We start from the raw sequence: 16255 nt of genomic DNA, 5'->3' as shown, positions 1-16255 counted from the left end.
CCTAACATCTAGTGGAATATCTTCCCAGAAGAGTGGAGGTGATTATAACAGGAAATGGGGACCGAATGTGAAAAGAGTGGGTTAAAAAGCCAATCTTGTGCTCCGGTGTTTACAAACTTTTGTCTATGTAGTGAACACCAGACAGTAAAATATAAATGGAGTGTGTGTGTGTGTGTGTGTGTGTGTGTGTGTGTGTGTGTGTGTGTGTGTGTGTGTGTGTGTGTGTGTGTTTTAGACAAACCATTCAGATCCGGATCATTGACGACGAAGAATACGAGAAGCATGAGAACTTCTACATCGTCCTTGAGGAACCAAGGTGGATGAAGAGAGGAATCTCTGGTAGGTTTCAGGGTGTGTTTAAGAGCACAAGTGAGCAAGAAAGAGACATAGATAGATAGATAGATGGATGGATGGATGGATGGATGGATGGATGGATGGATGGATGGATGGATGGATGGATGGATGGATGGATGGATGGATGGATGGATGGATAGATAGATAGATAGATAGACAGACAGACAGACAGACAGACAGACAGACAGACAGACAGACAGACAGACAGACAGACAGACAGGAGAAAGCTAGACCATAAGAGACAGGGTCTGAGAAAAAGAGAGAAAGAAAAAGAAGTCACAATAGAGAGGGAGATAGTGAGTAATAAAGTGAGGGGGGAAAAAACAGTGGGCACAAAAGCGAGAAAAAGAACGTGTGAAAGAAATCAAGAGTAAGAATGATAGATAGAGATGAGAGAAAGCGATAAATCTTATGAACTACTAAATCTTTCTTTCCTTTTCCTTCTTCCCTCCTTCCTATCCCTTCTTCTCTTTTTTCTTGCCGCTCCTGCTCCTACAGCTCTGCTGCTTAATCAAGGTAAGGCTTCCAAACTCAAACCCACGTGCATTCACGCATTAAGCTGACGTTTTGCACTTTGAATGCATTCGAATGATAACCCTCCTTTAAGGAACGATCTCCTCTTTTGAATTGTATGAACTCTATAAAAGGTCTGGATGGCAAACAATTACCTGTAGTTCAATTGTGGAAGAAAAAAAAACTTTCCTTCGTAATCTAGGGGTTTATATGGTACAATCCCTGAATCTTGATCAACACGTTAAACATTTGGTCCGAATTTTTTTTTTTTTTGCAGTTGAGCAACATAGCGAAATCGAGAACATTTGTGTCAATGGTGAAGATGGAGATGATTAAACAAGCTTTTTTTCCTCCCGCCTTGATAATCGCAATTCACGTCATGGAGGAGATCTCACGTATCGCCAATTTTGATCATTCGCACAACTTTAGAATTCCAAGAGGAATCCGAGATCCTCCAATCAGATCTTGCTAGTGGTTCCTCGCTCCAGAATAAAGGCAAACGGTGACTGTGCCATTGAGGTAGTTAAAAAACTGTTTAAAATGTGTTTAAACCTTCTTCCTATTAGGGGGCGCCACAGCAGATCATCCGTCTCCATACCCCCTCCTCTACATCTGCCTCTGTCAAACCAATTACCTGCATGTCTTCCCTTACTGCATCCATAAACCTCCTCCTTGGCCTTCCTCTTTTACTCCTTCCTGGTGGCTCCATCCTTAGCATTTTCCTACTGATATACCCCATGTCCCTCCTCTGCACATGTCCAAACCATCTCAATCTCACCTCCTTCACCTTGTCTCCAAAACGTCCTACATGCGCTGTCCCTCGTTTCTAATCCTGTCCATCGTCCCCACTCCCAACGAATTCCTCATCATCTTGAGCTCTGCTACTTCTAGCGCCACCTCCTGTCTTTTACTCAATGCCACTGTCTCTAAACCATACAACATTGTTTAAACCTGCTTTCTTTTCAATCGTTTGCTACAGTATGTATGATTTATTGTTCCTTTTCTATTGGATGTAAAGCCCTTTTGACTCTAGATCGTGATCGCCGCATTAAAAACGTTGGCGCATGTTCACTTCCTGTCCGAAATATGTCAAAACGTTGACACGATTGACCCGATCCAAGTTGAGTCAAGAAGCTTTTATTGTCATTGCAATAATATATAGCTGACTCAGCACAAATGGGACAACGTTCCTCCAGAACCCTGGTGCTTAAACAACTTAGAGCGACATCACACTACATACTGTATATTGCACCACGCTGTCTGAGATCCTCCAGCACTGCTCGACTGGTACCACCTTCTCTCAGAATTAGAGGTAAGTATACTTCAAGGCTCTTCTCTGTTCTGGCACCGAGATGGTGGAATGAACTTCCCCTAGATGTCCGACTATCATCATGCGACGGTTGAAGACCGACCTCTTCCTGAAACACTTAAATTAGCACTTTCCAAGTTTGCCTTGTAGAATTCAAGAGTTATATTCATATTAAGTTTGTAATCTTGTGTACCAGTGTAGATTTATTCATTACTAGAGACTCAAAGCACTTTTGTACGTCGCTCTGGATAAGGGCGTCTTCTAAATGCCGCAAATGTTAATGTAAATGTAAACAGATTCCTTTACTCATTCCTTCCACCCTTCTTTCATTCATACATCATGTGTTTCTTTAAATGTAGACATTTGTTAAAGTATGCTTCCTTTTGCTCACTTTTTCAGGCTCTCTCTTTTTTACGCTCCTTCTTTCTCATTCTCTTTCCACTCACTCTACTCTTTCGCTCGCATTCCTTTTTTTTGGGTCTCTTTGGCTTATTCTTTCTCGCCATCTTTCTACTTACCCTCGCTGTTTTGCTTGTGCTATCTCTCGTTTTCTTGATCAATTCACGCTCCATGAATGTAGCTGCAAGCAGCGATTAAGGGGGCCAAGCACTTTCTGTTACAGTTGGGGTCCAGAAGCCACTGGTCAGAGCAAAACCCAATACGATTACGCAAAAAGGCAAAACTTTTAACGGGTAACTGTCCATTAACTATTTATAATAATGCCAAGACAAGGAAGTGATGCAGAAGTGACTGTTAGAGTCCATGGTAAAATTCCCTCTATAGAAAAAATCTGTAAATATTCTACCTCAAGTCCTGATATTTGCCCATTTTTTCCTGCTTTCAGCACATCAACTTCCAAAACTGACTTTGCAGTGTATATCTCATCGGTCAAGACTGGTGCTTAAACAACATAGATGTCTCATTTCAATATTTTCATTCTCCATAGTCTGTATTTTCTTCTCCTTCCCCCTTCCTTCCTGTTCTACTTGTCTTATTTTCTCGTCCTCTTCTTTGTGACCTCCTGTCATTCCTCTCTATTTTTTCTGCTCCAATTCTCTCCCCCTCTCTCTCTCTCTCTCTCTCTCTCTCTCTCTCTCTCTCTCTCTCTCTCTCTCTCTCTCTCTCTCGCTTCGTCTCTGACCTGCTTTTTGTTGTCTTTTGCATCTCCATCTCGGCCCCTCCAGAGGATCAGGAAGGGCAGCTGAGTACTGAGGAAGAGGAAGCCAAGAGGATAGCTGAGATGGGGAAGCCAGTTTTGGGCGAGCACAGCAGGCTGGAGGTGGTCATCGAAGAGTCGTATGAGTTCAAGGTAAAATTCCAGGTCACGAAAAGGTCTGTGATAGAAATCATCTCATGAGCTTATTAAAATTTGCCCATGGTTACGTGTCATTATTGTTCCTTTAATTCATTTGTTTAAATTTTTTTTTTTAAGCTTTTTCTTATTTTATTCCCACAAATTTGTTTTATTCCTTTATTTTTAATCGATTTTCATTTGACTTTAATTTAACATTTATATTTGTTTTTTATTATTTTTTCATAAATTCATTTTGACATTAATGATACTATTAATTACTTCCTAAATTCTTTCCTTTCATTCTTCCTTCTTTCCATCTTTTTTTTTTCTCCTTCCTTCCTTCCTTCCTTCCTTCCTTCCTTCCTTCCTTCCTTCCTTCCTTCCTTCCTTCCTTCCTTCCATCCTTCCTTCCTTCCTTCCTTTCTTCCTTCCTTCCTTCCTTCCTTCCCCTCTCTTGAACACAATGTCATTCTTTTTGAATAACATTCAATTAAATGTATTTTTATTGAACTATTTTCTCATTTCTTTTTTTTTTTACAAGTATCATTTATTTATTCTAATAGATTTTTATTCATCAATTTCCTACTTTTTTTTAAACAAATGTAGCATTTTAATATATATATTTTTATATTTTTATAAAGAGTACTTGGCTTTTTTTTTTCCTAAAAAAAAAAAAAGAATGTACATTTTTTTTAAGAGAGAGGAAAAAAAAAAAAAAATTGATATTAAATATCTAAAAAACATTTTTTATATATATACCTGTAAATGCAAACGGAATTTAAGCCTTGGATAGAAATAAAACAATGTACACAAAAGAAAGTGGATGATTGTTGAGCGCATAAACATTTTTTCCAATATTTTTCTGTTTTGTAGAGCACAGTAGATAAGCTGATAAAGAAAACGAACCTGGCGCTGGTCATCGGCACGCATTCCTGGAGGGAGCAATTTGTGGAGGCGGTGACAGTCAGAGCTGGTCAGTAACGCGAATATCGTTAAAGGTTTAAAGGCAGACGAGTCCGATCCGATCTGATCCTTTTCCGTGTCCTTTAGGAGACGGCGAAGACGAGGTGGAGGGCCGCGAGCATCCGCCTTGTTGCTCCGACTACGTCATGCACTTCCTGACAGTGTTCTGGAAGGTGGTGTTTGCGTGCGTTCCTCCCACTGAGTACTGGAATGGCTGGGCATGCTTCATGGTGTCCATCACGGCCATCGGCATGCTGACGGCTGTCATCGGAGACCTGGCCTCCCATTTCGGGTGCACCGTGGGGCTCAAGGACACGGTCACGGCTGTGGTGTTTGTAGCTTTGGGGACCTCCATTCCAGGTGAGGTGTCAAGACTTGCCTGTGTAAGGAGGTTTAGGGGAAACCCATTAGATGCCTCTATGGATGTGTACAGTAACATTTCTGGGATTTGGTGGTTTATACTGTACAACTGGGGCGGTTGAGGGGTGAGGGCATTGATCAACAGCCCAGAGGAGGCAGTTTGGCAGTGCTGAGATTTGAACCAACAACCAAAATTCCAATATCTTTAGCACTGAGCTTATTTTGGCTACTTTCTATCCCTGCCTTAGCCTGTGTCTACCATCAGTGTTTCCCCAAAGCCTCCACACTTTACTGCTTTCTTTTGTTGTATCTAAACTGTTTTTATTTCTCTCTTCTCCCTTCCTTCTTTCCTTCCTTCTTTCCTTCCTTCTTTCCTTCCTTCTTTCCTTCCTTCCTTCCTTCCTTCCTTCCTTCCTTCCTTCCTTCCTTCCTTCCTTCCTTCCTTCCTTCCTTCTCGTCATTCTTCTGTCATTCCTTCTCTTTCCTTCATTCTCTCCATTCTTCCTACCTTCTCTTTTCTCCTTCCTTCTATCTCTCTATTGGTTCTTCCTTCCTTTCTTCTTTCCTTCCTTCTGTCATTCCTTCTTTCTCTTCATCCTTCCTTCCTTCCTTCCTTCCTTCCTTCCTTCCTTCCTTCCTTCCTTCCTTCCATCTTGCCTTTCTTCTGTCATTCCTTCTCTCTTCTTCATTCTCTCCATTCTTCCTATCTTCTCTTTTCTCTGTCCTTCTCTCCCTCCACCCTTCCTTCCTTCTCTCTATCGGTTCTTCCTTCCTTTCCTCTTCCTTTCCTTCTGTCATTCCTTTTATCTCTTCATCCTTCCTTCCTTTACCTTTCCATCGGTCCTTCCTTCCTTTCTTCTTTCCTTCCTTCTGTCTTCGCTTCTTTCTCTTCATCCTTCCTTCCTTCCTTCCTTCCTTCCTTCCTTCCTTCCTTCCTTCCTTCTCTCCATTGGTTCTTTCTTTCTTTCTTTCTTTCTTTCTTTCTTTCTTTCTTTCTTTCTTTCTTTCTTTCTTTCTTTTGCTCCATACTTTCTTCCTTCTCTGTTCTCCTTCCCTCTCTCCTTCCATCCTTTTCTCCATACTTTCTTCCTTCTCTCCATTGGTTCTTCCTTCCTTTCTTCTTACCTTCCTTCTGTCATTCCTGCCGTCAATATTTTCTCCATCCGTTCTTTTTTGTCTGCTCCCCTTCGTTCTCTCCCTTCATCTTTCTCTTTCTCTTCATCCTTCTTTCCTTTTCTCCTTCCTTCCTTCCTTCCTTCTCTCCATTGGTTCTTCCTTCCTTCCTTCCATCCTTCCTTCCTTCCTTCCTTCCTTCCTTCCTTCCTTCCTTCCTTCCTGCCGTCATTATTTTCTCCATCCGTCCTTTTTTGTCTGCTCCCCTTCGTTCTCTCCTTTCATCCTTTTCTTCATCCTTCCTTTTATCCATTGGTTCTTCCTTCCTTTCTTCCTTCTCTCTTTCCTTCATTCTCTCCATCGGTCCCTTCTTCTCTCTGTAACTCCTTCCTTCTTTTACTCCTTCCTTAATTCTCATCTCACTCACCTTCCTTCCTCACTATCATTTCTCCATCTTTCTCTCGATCAGACACGTTTGCTAGTAAAGTGGCCGCTACGCAGGACCAGTACGCAGACGCGTGCATCGGCAACGTCACAGGCAGCAACGCCGTCAACGTATTTCTGGGCATCGGCGTGGCCTGGTCAGTCGCTGCAGTCTACTGGTCAATCAAAGGGAAAAGTTTTAGAGTGGAGCCCGGCTCGCTGGCCTTCTCAGTCACCCTCTTTACCATTTTCGCCTTCATCTGCATGGCCGTTCTGCTCTTCAGGAGACGGCCGTCCATCGGGGGCGAGCTAGGGGGTCCTAAAGTTTCACGCATCCTCACCACCCTCCTGTTCTTCGGCTTGTGGCTTCTTTACATTCTCTTCGCCAGCCTGGAGGCCTACTGCCACATCAAGGGTTTCTAAATCTTTCTGGGTCATGCACGAGATGATATTAAACTCAAACTACACATCGTACTACAGAGGCGGCTCAGGTGGCTGAAATTAGTAAGTCGTGCAGGGAGTGAATTTACAAAGCTTTTGACGGAAAAAAAGAACAGAGTCGCACACAAGGACAGTTGAGGAGAGATGAAGAAAAAAATAATGCATGAAGAATGCTTGAAACTGGCCACATTATTATATAAAACTTTGCGAGAACGAACAAACTTTGAACTTTGGGGCCTTGGGAACAAAGGCGGAAGTGAGAAAAGGGGTTTGAACAAAACAAAAATGGTAGACAAGTATGCTCTCTCCTATTTATGTCTCATATATACTATAATATCACAAGAAACTTATTGCAATATCATTGTAATTTTAGGGTTTAAATTGAATTTGGTATAAGCTAAACTGGTACTTTTTGTGTGTAGGAAGGGGTGTATTATACGAGTTTTAGTCCCACGTAAAAAGAAATATGCAAAAAAAAATCTACGATTACGAGAGTAAAGTGATAAGATTTTGAGGAGAAAAGTAAAATTTACGAAAAGTCGTAGCTGTATGAGAATATAAATTAAATCAAAAATACCACGTTCATCTCGTACTGCTACGACTTTATTCTCAAAAAATGTCAAATTTATTCTCGTAATTTCGACTCCATTCTTGTAATCGTACATTTTTTAACGTGGCACTGAAACGCCATCGTAGTATTGGGATTAGCAGACCAAATAGTAATAGTTTCTACTTGGTGAAAGTTACTTATATTCAGAGTTGTTTTACTCCCACGGACTTTGTAGATGTGTCTATTCCGATGTAATGGACTTTTGATGGTGTGACTTTTTTTGATTTGATGAAATTTTGTGTCGAAACATTTTAGATCACCACATTTAAACAAAAAAATTGTCAAATTCGAGAATTTTTTTTTCTGTTACTTGGCGTAATTTAGTGCAGCCCAAATGTAGAAAGCCTTGACATGCAGGTAGTCCCTGACTTATGATAGACTTATGGTGCGTTCTGATGCCGAGACATGGCCAATCCAGGAGTCTTAAAGAATGGTGATTAATATGGGTTAGTATACTGTAATTACAGTACATAAATTAGCAAAACAATTTACTCTAATTTGAGTAATTTACAGTAATGTAATGAGTAATCTCCTAAATTGGGATGTCTTATACATCCTGGCAGTGCGGCAACATATTGTATGGCATAATATAAGATATAACCATATACGGTCGCCTGCCGAAACTGAAACGCACAATATTATTTTACGATTTTCTCGTAAGACAAACAGTACTTATTTGGGGATATGAAACTGACCATCTGATATCAATTGATTCGATTATATTTTCTTTCAATCCGCGATTTTGCTATCAACTTTTTAAAAAATGTGCATTTCAATTTTTTTTTTTTAAATTCTCCGCTATTCATTGCCGCAGTTTAAACGATAACCTGACCAAGCACTACTGTGCTATACTTTTGGCTCCATTATTTGATCATAGCAACCATAAATGTTGTGTCCTAAAGATAAACAGGAAGATGCTGACGATCCTGAGGTTGAGTGCCATTTTTTTATTCGTTTTTTTTTTATATTTATTTATTTATTTATTTATATATTTAATATTCATACTATAGTTCACAGTATTTACAGCCAGTATCCCAGGATTCAGCACTGATCCACAGCTGCACTTTAACTTCTTAAACACATGGCAACTTTCATCTGACGTCCTAATACTCATTGGCACAATTTTAAGTATTGGCCAGAATACACAATACAGTATGTACAACAGATAGGACATCTAACCATTAGATTAATGTGGTGGTGTTTTTTTAACATCCCCGTTCCACATTTTTCAATATTTGTTGTTCTAATAACCTTCACTATTCTGGGATGATGTTTTACTAGATTTTTAAATGTGCTTGTGGAGATCATTCAGAGTTATACCCCTCAAAAAGGTACTTCAGAGACTTCTTTTTGGCTGTTTTCTGGTGTTTCTTAGCAGGCTGAACATAGATCTGCTTATCTGCAACCAGATTGCACTATTATTTTGGTGTATTTTGGTGTTTTTTTTTTTTTTTTCAAAACATTCCATAATTAAATATCAACAAAACATTAGCGTAACTGAAACCACTTCAGCCCCTTACCAGGCTGTTACTAACAATGCTGTTAAAAGGATCAGTACAATGTTTTAAATCTGAGGTGATCCTTGTTTACCACAGATTATTTGTTCTTTTTTTTGTATGTTTTTAAACGTAGAGGTCAACCGATTCATAGGATTAATTGGCACCGGTAGTCGATTGATGGAACTATCTGCAAAAATCCATTCTAATAGTTTTTCCAGGTTGCGTTTTACAGTACAAGAGTGGCCTCTAGAGGTGACTCACTAACATAACATTCTGTTTATTTAAAGTGTTTTTTTTTTTATTTGTTTTGGATGTAACTGCTTTTATATATTTGAAGTGTTACTTGTTACTATGTATCTATTTTTTTATCTAGTATTAATTTTTTATTCGTTCATTAATCGGTTATCGGCAAGTGCATCCAACCTAGCTATCGCTATCGTTTGACTGATTTGTATGATTTGCTGTATATTCAGCGCTTACTGGTACGCTTACCCGCATTATATTATCTCCTATAAGCATTACCTGACTTATGCAGCTCTGCAACCGTCTGTTATCTGTGTTGAAAAGCAAATTGAGATCTAATATTTTGGTTTATTTTTAGGTCAGCCAGTATTAAGCTCCTATGCTGGATTTAAAGTCTGAAAAAATGCTAAATGTCTATGATCAATGCTTGTGTCGATAGACGTTCTAAAACGAGAATACGCTTACTGTACATTTAATACGCAGAGCCTTGTCAACTCGTCTAAAAAAAAAAAAACTTGAGAGTCTATAAAAATTGCTGTATCTGAATAGTCTAAGTAAACTTCCTGGAATGTAAGCTTTTTCAGTTTAGTTTAAAACGCTGGATGTTCGATTCCGAAAACCAGGTTTGGCTTGTGTGTAGAGAAGGATGCACCAGACCACCACAAACAAGTGCTTATTCAAGTGATACTTGACGGATGCAGCTACTTGATCCTACTACCCAATTTTGCGGTTGATTATTGCACCCAGTGGTCAACAATTGGAACTACAAGCAACACTAGTAGACGCCAATTTGTACAGGAGTAATGCAGGGTTGCCAGGGTCATGGTGCCAAATGGCAAATCGAGATTGTTTAAAAATACTCCACTGCCGCTAAGAGCCATTGCTATAGTAAGATATATATAAATATATTGTCAAGGGCAGACACTGACCACTTACCCCATGCAAAGGCTGAGTAAATAAAGATAAATTCAAGGCTTGTTTCTCCAGATTTCTTCTAGATTTGGCTAAACACTGAGAACAGCTCATCTTTGTTTGCGTTTGCCTGCTGAATTCAACTTGATAGAAAGTCCAAACACTATGCAAGATGGGTTGCCATATTGTCTTTAAACATTTCTGAAGACCATTGGGCACAAACTTGCGAAGACATTCGGCCGCTCATTCATATCCTACCGGTGGGTTTTACACACGTAATACAAAAGCCCTAGAGCTGTGAACATTCATCCATCTTCATTAAAAGCTTCGACTTCATCACAGATGCAGTGGATTCATCACTGGGCGCCATGTCCTCACCTATTCGTGTGCTCACGGGGGCAATTTAGCACAGCAAATCTGCATTTTAAAGTCGTGAGGTGGGAAAGCTAACTGCTGCAAAATATTTTAGAAATGATTGTAGCGGGACTAACAATTTGCAGCGTTCAACCAGGTCTGTGCACTCTTTTTCACTCATGGCATTATTACGCATGATGAATCATTTATGTAGAATGTAATAAGTGGGGTATTGATTGGTCTGGCTTCTCAATCTTCTGTTGTTCGTTTATGAAAGCACTCAGTATCAGGACCAAGAATTGTATATAAAGCAAGGTTATAAAAAATTGATTGTTCTGTCTATTCTTGTTTGTAATGAGTGGTGTGCAAGGCTAAGCTTCTTAGAATTCTTTATTCTCTGTGCAAGACAAGTCTTTTAGCTGTGTTGTATTTACCTATAAAGATGCATGTAGGAGTACGATTCGGCAGAACTTGAAAGACATGCATGGGTGGTTGTATACGTGTACAATGCTACTTTAGTTCAACATACCTTAGGACAGATTCTTTGACTTGAAAGCAATCTATTTAGTGTACTTTACCTGAAGGGTCCAGATTTATTTACCTATTAGACTGTACCTAGTGGCCCAATTGGTAGAGAGTCATATATAAAGCCTTTGTTATACCTTGACATTATCATGGCGCATGCTATGGTGGCTTGTATATGTATTCAGCATCTACAGTATTTAATATCAGTGTGTCCCCTCCATCCCAACATTATTTGGGAGTACTTGCATCATTAAATGAGTAATGATTTCTGCCTATTATACAATTTTTTGCAAAACACCTTGGGCATCAGTATAGCAATAAGTTAAACGTAGCTTCTTTTTTACTTTAAACTCAAAGCAATATTCATCCATTAGTGCTTAATCTTCTTTAAGCTTTGTCGAGGAAGTTGGGTGAATTGAGGGACATGGGGAGTAAATCTGTTTAAAGTGTACAAGAGATTGCAGTGTAACTCTTGCAGTGTGCTTTAGATGATTTTCGCTATTTTGCTGTTCGCTATACAGCAAATTCTGTGATTTATTTTCAGGGAGAACAACTTCTAGAGACCCCTGCTTGAATAAAGTTAGGATTTAGTGCTGTAATGTCATGGGTTGACCAAATTTGCCACTTAAGGCCCCTCCTCGCCTCGGGTTAACCACCTAGAGTGAACATGACAGCTGCAGATGGCTTTTGCACTATCCATATAATCTGTAATAACTTTAACTCTGCGGGTTCCTTTGGCTTCTTTGTACAAATTCGCCCCATGCCTGCTTGCACTACAGCTGTTGCCAATGACCCATTGGAAATTCTCCACCTTCTAGCCGACTGTCATATCTCATCCTTTATTCCTCCCAATTGCGGCCTTTTCACCTTGATCTCAGCATTCCATCATCTTGACAGTCCCTTTCCTCTGGAATAGACTAAGGGCCCTATTACCATGCTGCAATTCCTCATTCATTACATCACTGTCTTCTTTCAGACCTCCCACCTTTACTGGACGTATGTCTTTCTGACATCCTTTAATGCCCCCAAGACTCCAAAAGCTTCCCTCTATAGGCCACTTCAGCTATGTGATTTGCATTGTCCCACTTGTTATCCTGAAAATTCAAGTTTTGTTCCTTGTATTTAAGGATTGGAAGACTATCCTCTTGATGTGCCACCCCTTGAATGCTCTTTACAGCTCTATCCATTATCGTTGTGCAATTTCTAACAAACCAGTATTGATGGCCTTCCTTGGGAGTATAGTTAAGACAAGCAAAGTCGTTCCTTCTCATTCTGATAACATCAATAATAGACACCCACTAAATCTCTCAAGCCTGAAGCCTTTGTCACTTATCATACCTTTCACCAGCTACCAGTTATACCATGTACATCTAGAATAGAAGATATAGGTATTCCAAATATTGACCTGAATTTGGACAAAAAGAGAACTTTGTTACCTTAAGGTATATTTATTTGATAGTCTATTTTTGAAATCGAACCTTTTCAATCAACACTTGCTAATTCAAATTCTACATATATTTACATTTATGGCATTTGGTAGACACCTTTATCCAGAGCAACTTACATTTATCTCATTTCTACAACTGAGCAGCTATGGGGTTAAGGGCCTTGCTTAAGGGTGGGTTTGGAAAGATGACCAGCTGTAGAGAAAATAGAGGGGAAATAAAAAAAAAATAAATGGAAATAATTAAGAATTAACAGGTAAATTTTTGTTAGCTGTCTTGTTATATGTTACATGTTCATCTGCACATTGGAGACTCTGGAGAAAGGCAATTTTATTCTGTTTTGCACCTTGCTGACTGGATGAATGAAAACAAAGTTCCCTTTGACAAAATAAATGGAAATATTGGCTACGTCCATATAAAAGCCAGAAAGATTTGCGAAAAATCAAGTAATTAAAAAAAAAAAAGAGTCTCAGTTTACCCACAGGAACAACTTTAAAACTTTGTTTTAGTTTTAATTCAATTTAAAGAGACAGAAAGAAAAACACCTGAAGTTTCAGTGTGGACCTACAAATTTTTGAAAATTATTGATAAAACTAGACGAATCTGTTTGTATTAATGTGGATGTAGCCATAGAAACATCAACTTAAAAAAGCCAACTAAGCCCTTTTTCCTTAGGCACATAGTCATTCTTTAGCTAATAAAAGGCATCGTAGCTTTATCGATGCCGTTATTCGGTACCCGACGTATTAAGCACACTGTATTATAATAATAATTCTATAATGAAAGAAGCCATTAAGAATTTAACCTCAATGTATTGAAGCACTAGAATTATTTGCTTGTCGTCTTTTGCATTATAGTTGTCTGGACCCTTTTCGCATTTTCGGTTGCAGAAACCTGCTGCTAGTCGATTGCATCCTTTTCGTCCTTGTCTTATTCGTCTTCTGAGGTTTTATAGACAAAATTAAATTCGATCGGATAGGTTGACACTGGGAGAAAAATTTGTGGGCACCTGACTATAAAATGATGTACTTTTCCCCCCTCACCCTATTCCACCTTTAGTCCATATTTGCTGTTAGAAGCTCTTTTTTGAGATTAGAACACTTCTTCACAGTAGATTTTTTGGAGATTTCTAAGATTTCATTCAGCCACAAGGGGGAATGTTTGAAAAGTCAGGTCCTGGTGGAGGTGAGGTGAAGCCGGCTTTGTTTAGGCTAGAACATGGTTGGTCCTCCTAGTTGAAACGAAGGGAAAATTTCAATCTGACGCATCCATAAACATTCCATATATTCGTGTGCCCCCAACTTTGTGGTAACAATATGAGGAAGAAGCACAAAAAAAAAGTCAGGTGTCCCAATTTTTTTTTTTTATGTTCGTATGTTCGTTATACCGAAGCTGCCCATTTTTCAAAACGATCAGGTCTGGTAGTGTAACGTCAAATCAATTACCAATTGGTTGATTTTCGTTCTGTTCATTTGTATTATGTTAAACGTTATAATTGTGTAATGTTCTGAAAGTGTTGTATATTTTGGGGCAATTTTTTTTTTTTTACACACCAGGAACCAAATTGGATCGAGACAACAAAGTGCAATATATATAAAAAAAAAAAACCCTGCCTTTTTTTTCTTTCTGAGGGAATGTACAAATATTATTAGAAAAAAAAACATGCAATAATTACTCATATGTTTATTGGCCTAGTTCAACAAACGAACAGGTTAGTCTTCATGTTTACCGAAGTGTTGTTTGGATGACATCTTTATACGGATTTCTAACCCTTTAAAAAAAAAAAAGGCATTTTGGATTTTTACGCATCTTGAGATGTTACGGAATGTAATGGCTTTCGATTGATTTTCAGAGATGTTCAAATATGCTTGTCGATTTGCTTGAAAAGAAACAAAAACGTAGATTGACCCGAAAAAACGAAATAATTCATGTTTATATAAATATCTTCTCTCTCTATCTTTTTTCTCGCTCTCTCTTTTTCACTCAGTAATTTCTACAGGATTTGTAGATTTGTATGAGTATATTTCAAAATAATCTTAAAAAAAAATCCCCAAAAACAATTCATTCCCGTTCTAATAAAACAATTTACGATATATCTGATTGTAGAAAAAAGATATGATCCGAATATGTTACACCGTATCCGTTTTTTGTCCTTTTGACGTGTTTTCCTCCACGTGTCGGTTCAATGTCCCGCGTCCGAATGTAGCGTCCACGAAGTCGTCCGATGTTTTTCGAAAACGTGTTTGCGCTGTGCTGTTCTGCATGTCACAGATGTGCTAAATAAAAAATAAAAAAAAGAAAGAAAGCATGTCCTCTTTATGTGCATGACCTGTTTTTTCTGTGTTAATGTTTACTTCATTCTTTTGGATTTCTGAGGAAATAAGAAATAAAATATCTGAAAAGCAGTTCTTAATGCTTTTATATGGTTATTATTTAAGAATAAACAAAAATGTGTCGAAATGTTTGTAGTATGTTTTTTATTCCACGCTACATTTGACAGAAAAGGAACTTATTGCTTAAAGAACACTGGACAAAAACAGTGAAGTATGGTGGTGGCCTTCCATCCATACTGAGACAGCGTTTCTTTATTTTTTTTTAAAACCTTCACCAATGTGGATTCGAAATTTGAAAAATGTCGTTTGTCGACGTCGAGGCGTGGACTGTAAAAAGGAAGGCTTTAGAAAGTTTTAGAGAGCCGGAAAGTAAAAACAACGTCAGGGGGAAATTACATAGGTCGGCATAAAAGGTACCGTATTTTCCAGACTATAAGCCGCTACTTTTTTCCCACGCTTTGAACCCCGCGGCTTAAACAATGACGTGGCTAATTTATGGATTTTTCCTGGGTTTTTCCCGGTTTCACAAACTTCAAGCCAAAAAACTGAACCCCATAACATTTGACCAATGAAATTGCCAAACGGGTTCAGGTGAACCAATGAAACTCTTTATATTAAATCAGATGCGCTCCCACTGAATCGGGCCGCACCACATCATAAATATGGATGATGTTCCTCTGACGTTTGACCTGCCGCTCACTCGGACTGTCTACAGGAAATGCGAATCATTCGTCATGCTGAAAACAACCGGGCATGAAAAAACTTCACCTGTGTTCTGAGCTGCACGGCATCGGGAGAAAAGATTCACCGATGGTGATTTTTAAACGCACGACGATGCCAAAAGAAAAACTCTCGAGAGAAATTGTTGTGAAAGGAAGGAGGAAGACAGTGAACAATGACTTTCTTGGTAGGCTACTGTTTAGATACAAGCCGTGTAACAGACACTGTCTTTAATTAAACCTGTGTAAAGTTCATTAGTTTCAGTATAGACACCTGCGGCTTATAGACAGGTGCGGCTTATTTATGTTCAAAATAAAAATATTTGTCAAATTCAGTGGGTGCGGCTTATATTTGGGTACGCTTAATAGTCTGGAAATAGTTGGAAATTAAGGTATAAGTGTTTTTTCAGACGTTTCAGTGTGGATGAGCTACTTTTGGGAAATGATTGAAAATGGTAGTGTGGACATGGAACATTTTTAGACGCCGTTTTCAAATGTATCCGGATTAGCGTAGACGTAGCCTGAGTTACCCTTGGTTGTTTAATTGTATAATGCCTTTTCTACCTGACCATTCGAATTTGGTGGATGGACCCATAAGTGGTCCTCTATGACAAACAGTGATTGACAGTTTTCCAAAACTTTGTCCCAGGCTTGTTTTGATAGCTCTTCGTCTTCATGATCCTAATTGTTTAGCTACACTATCTTGCCAAAAGTATTGGGTCACCTAGTCATGGGTACGGTATGTGATTTCTGAGCATTGCATTCCACATTTAGTCCAAATTTGCTCTTCTAATTCCCTCCACTCTTTTGGGAAGATGTTTCACTAGATCTTTGGAGTGTGCTTA

General features: G+C 38.9%; 1 protein-coding gene and 1 long non-coding RNA gene across 7 annotated transcripts in view; one reads left to right on the top strand and one right to left on the bottom strand.

Moving 5' to 3' along the window:
• The window catches only part of slc8a2b (solute carrier family 8 member 2b), a 56868-nt gene extending 49524 nt beyond the window's left edge, over positions 1 to 7344 (top strand). For 2 of the 6 annotated variants that reach the window (XM_083549007.1, XM_083549008.1), the window contains 6 exons: positions 236 to 339; positions 853 to 870; positions 3361 to 3485; positions 4344 to 4443; positions 4521 to 4793; positions 6376 to 7344. In XM_083549007.1, the coding sequence (XP_083405133.1) occupies positions 236 to 339; positions 853 to 870; positions 3361 to 3485; positions 4344 to 4443; positions 4521 to 4793; positions 6376 to 6752 (997 nt within the window). In that variant the 3' untranslated portion in view covers positions 6753 to 7344. Of the gene's footprint in view, positions 1 to 235; positions 352 to 852; positions 871 to 3360; positions 3486 to 4343; positions 4444 to 4520; positions 4794 to 6375 lie in introns of all 6 variants that reach the window. The other 4 variants (XM_083549009.1, XM_083549010.1, XM_083549011.1 and 1 more) reach the window with 2 other exon arrangements.
• A 3126-nt stretch (positions 7345 to 10470) lies between these two features.
• LOC310730203 lies at positions 10471 to 14897 on the bottom strand. Its single transcript, XR_014534758.1, has 2 exons — positions 13690 to 14897; positions 10471 to 13427 (listed from the first exon to the last, which is right to left on the bottom strand). It is a non-coding gene; the product is annotated as an uncharacterized lncRNA (long non-coding RNA).
• Positions 14898 to 16255: the final 1358 nt, after the last annotated feature.

The sequence above is a fragment of the Silurus aristotelis genome (assembly GCF_946808225.1).
Source record: "Silurus aristotelis genome assembly, chromosome: 8".
Lineage (NCBI taxonomy): Eukaryota > Metazoa > Chordata > Actinopteri > Siluriformes > Siluridae > Silurus > Silurus aristotelis.
The sequence above is the reverse complement of the archived record's forward strand: the minus strand, read 5'-3'. Positions and strand labels throughout refer to the sequence as shown.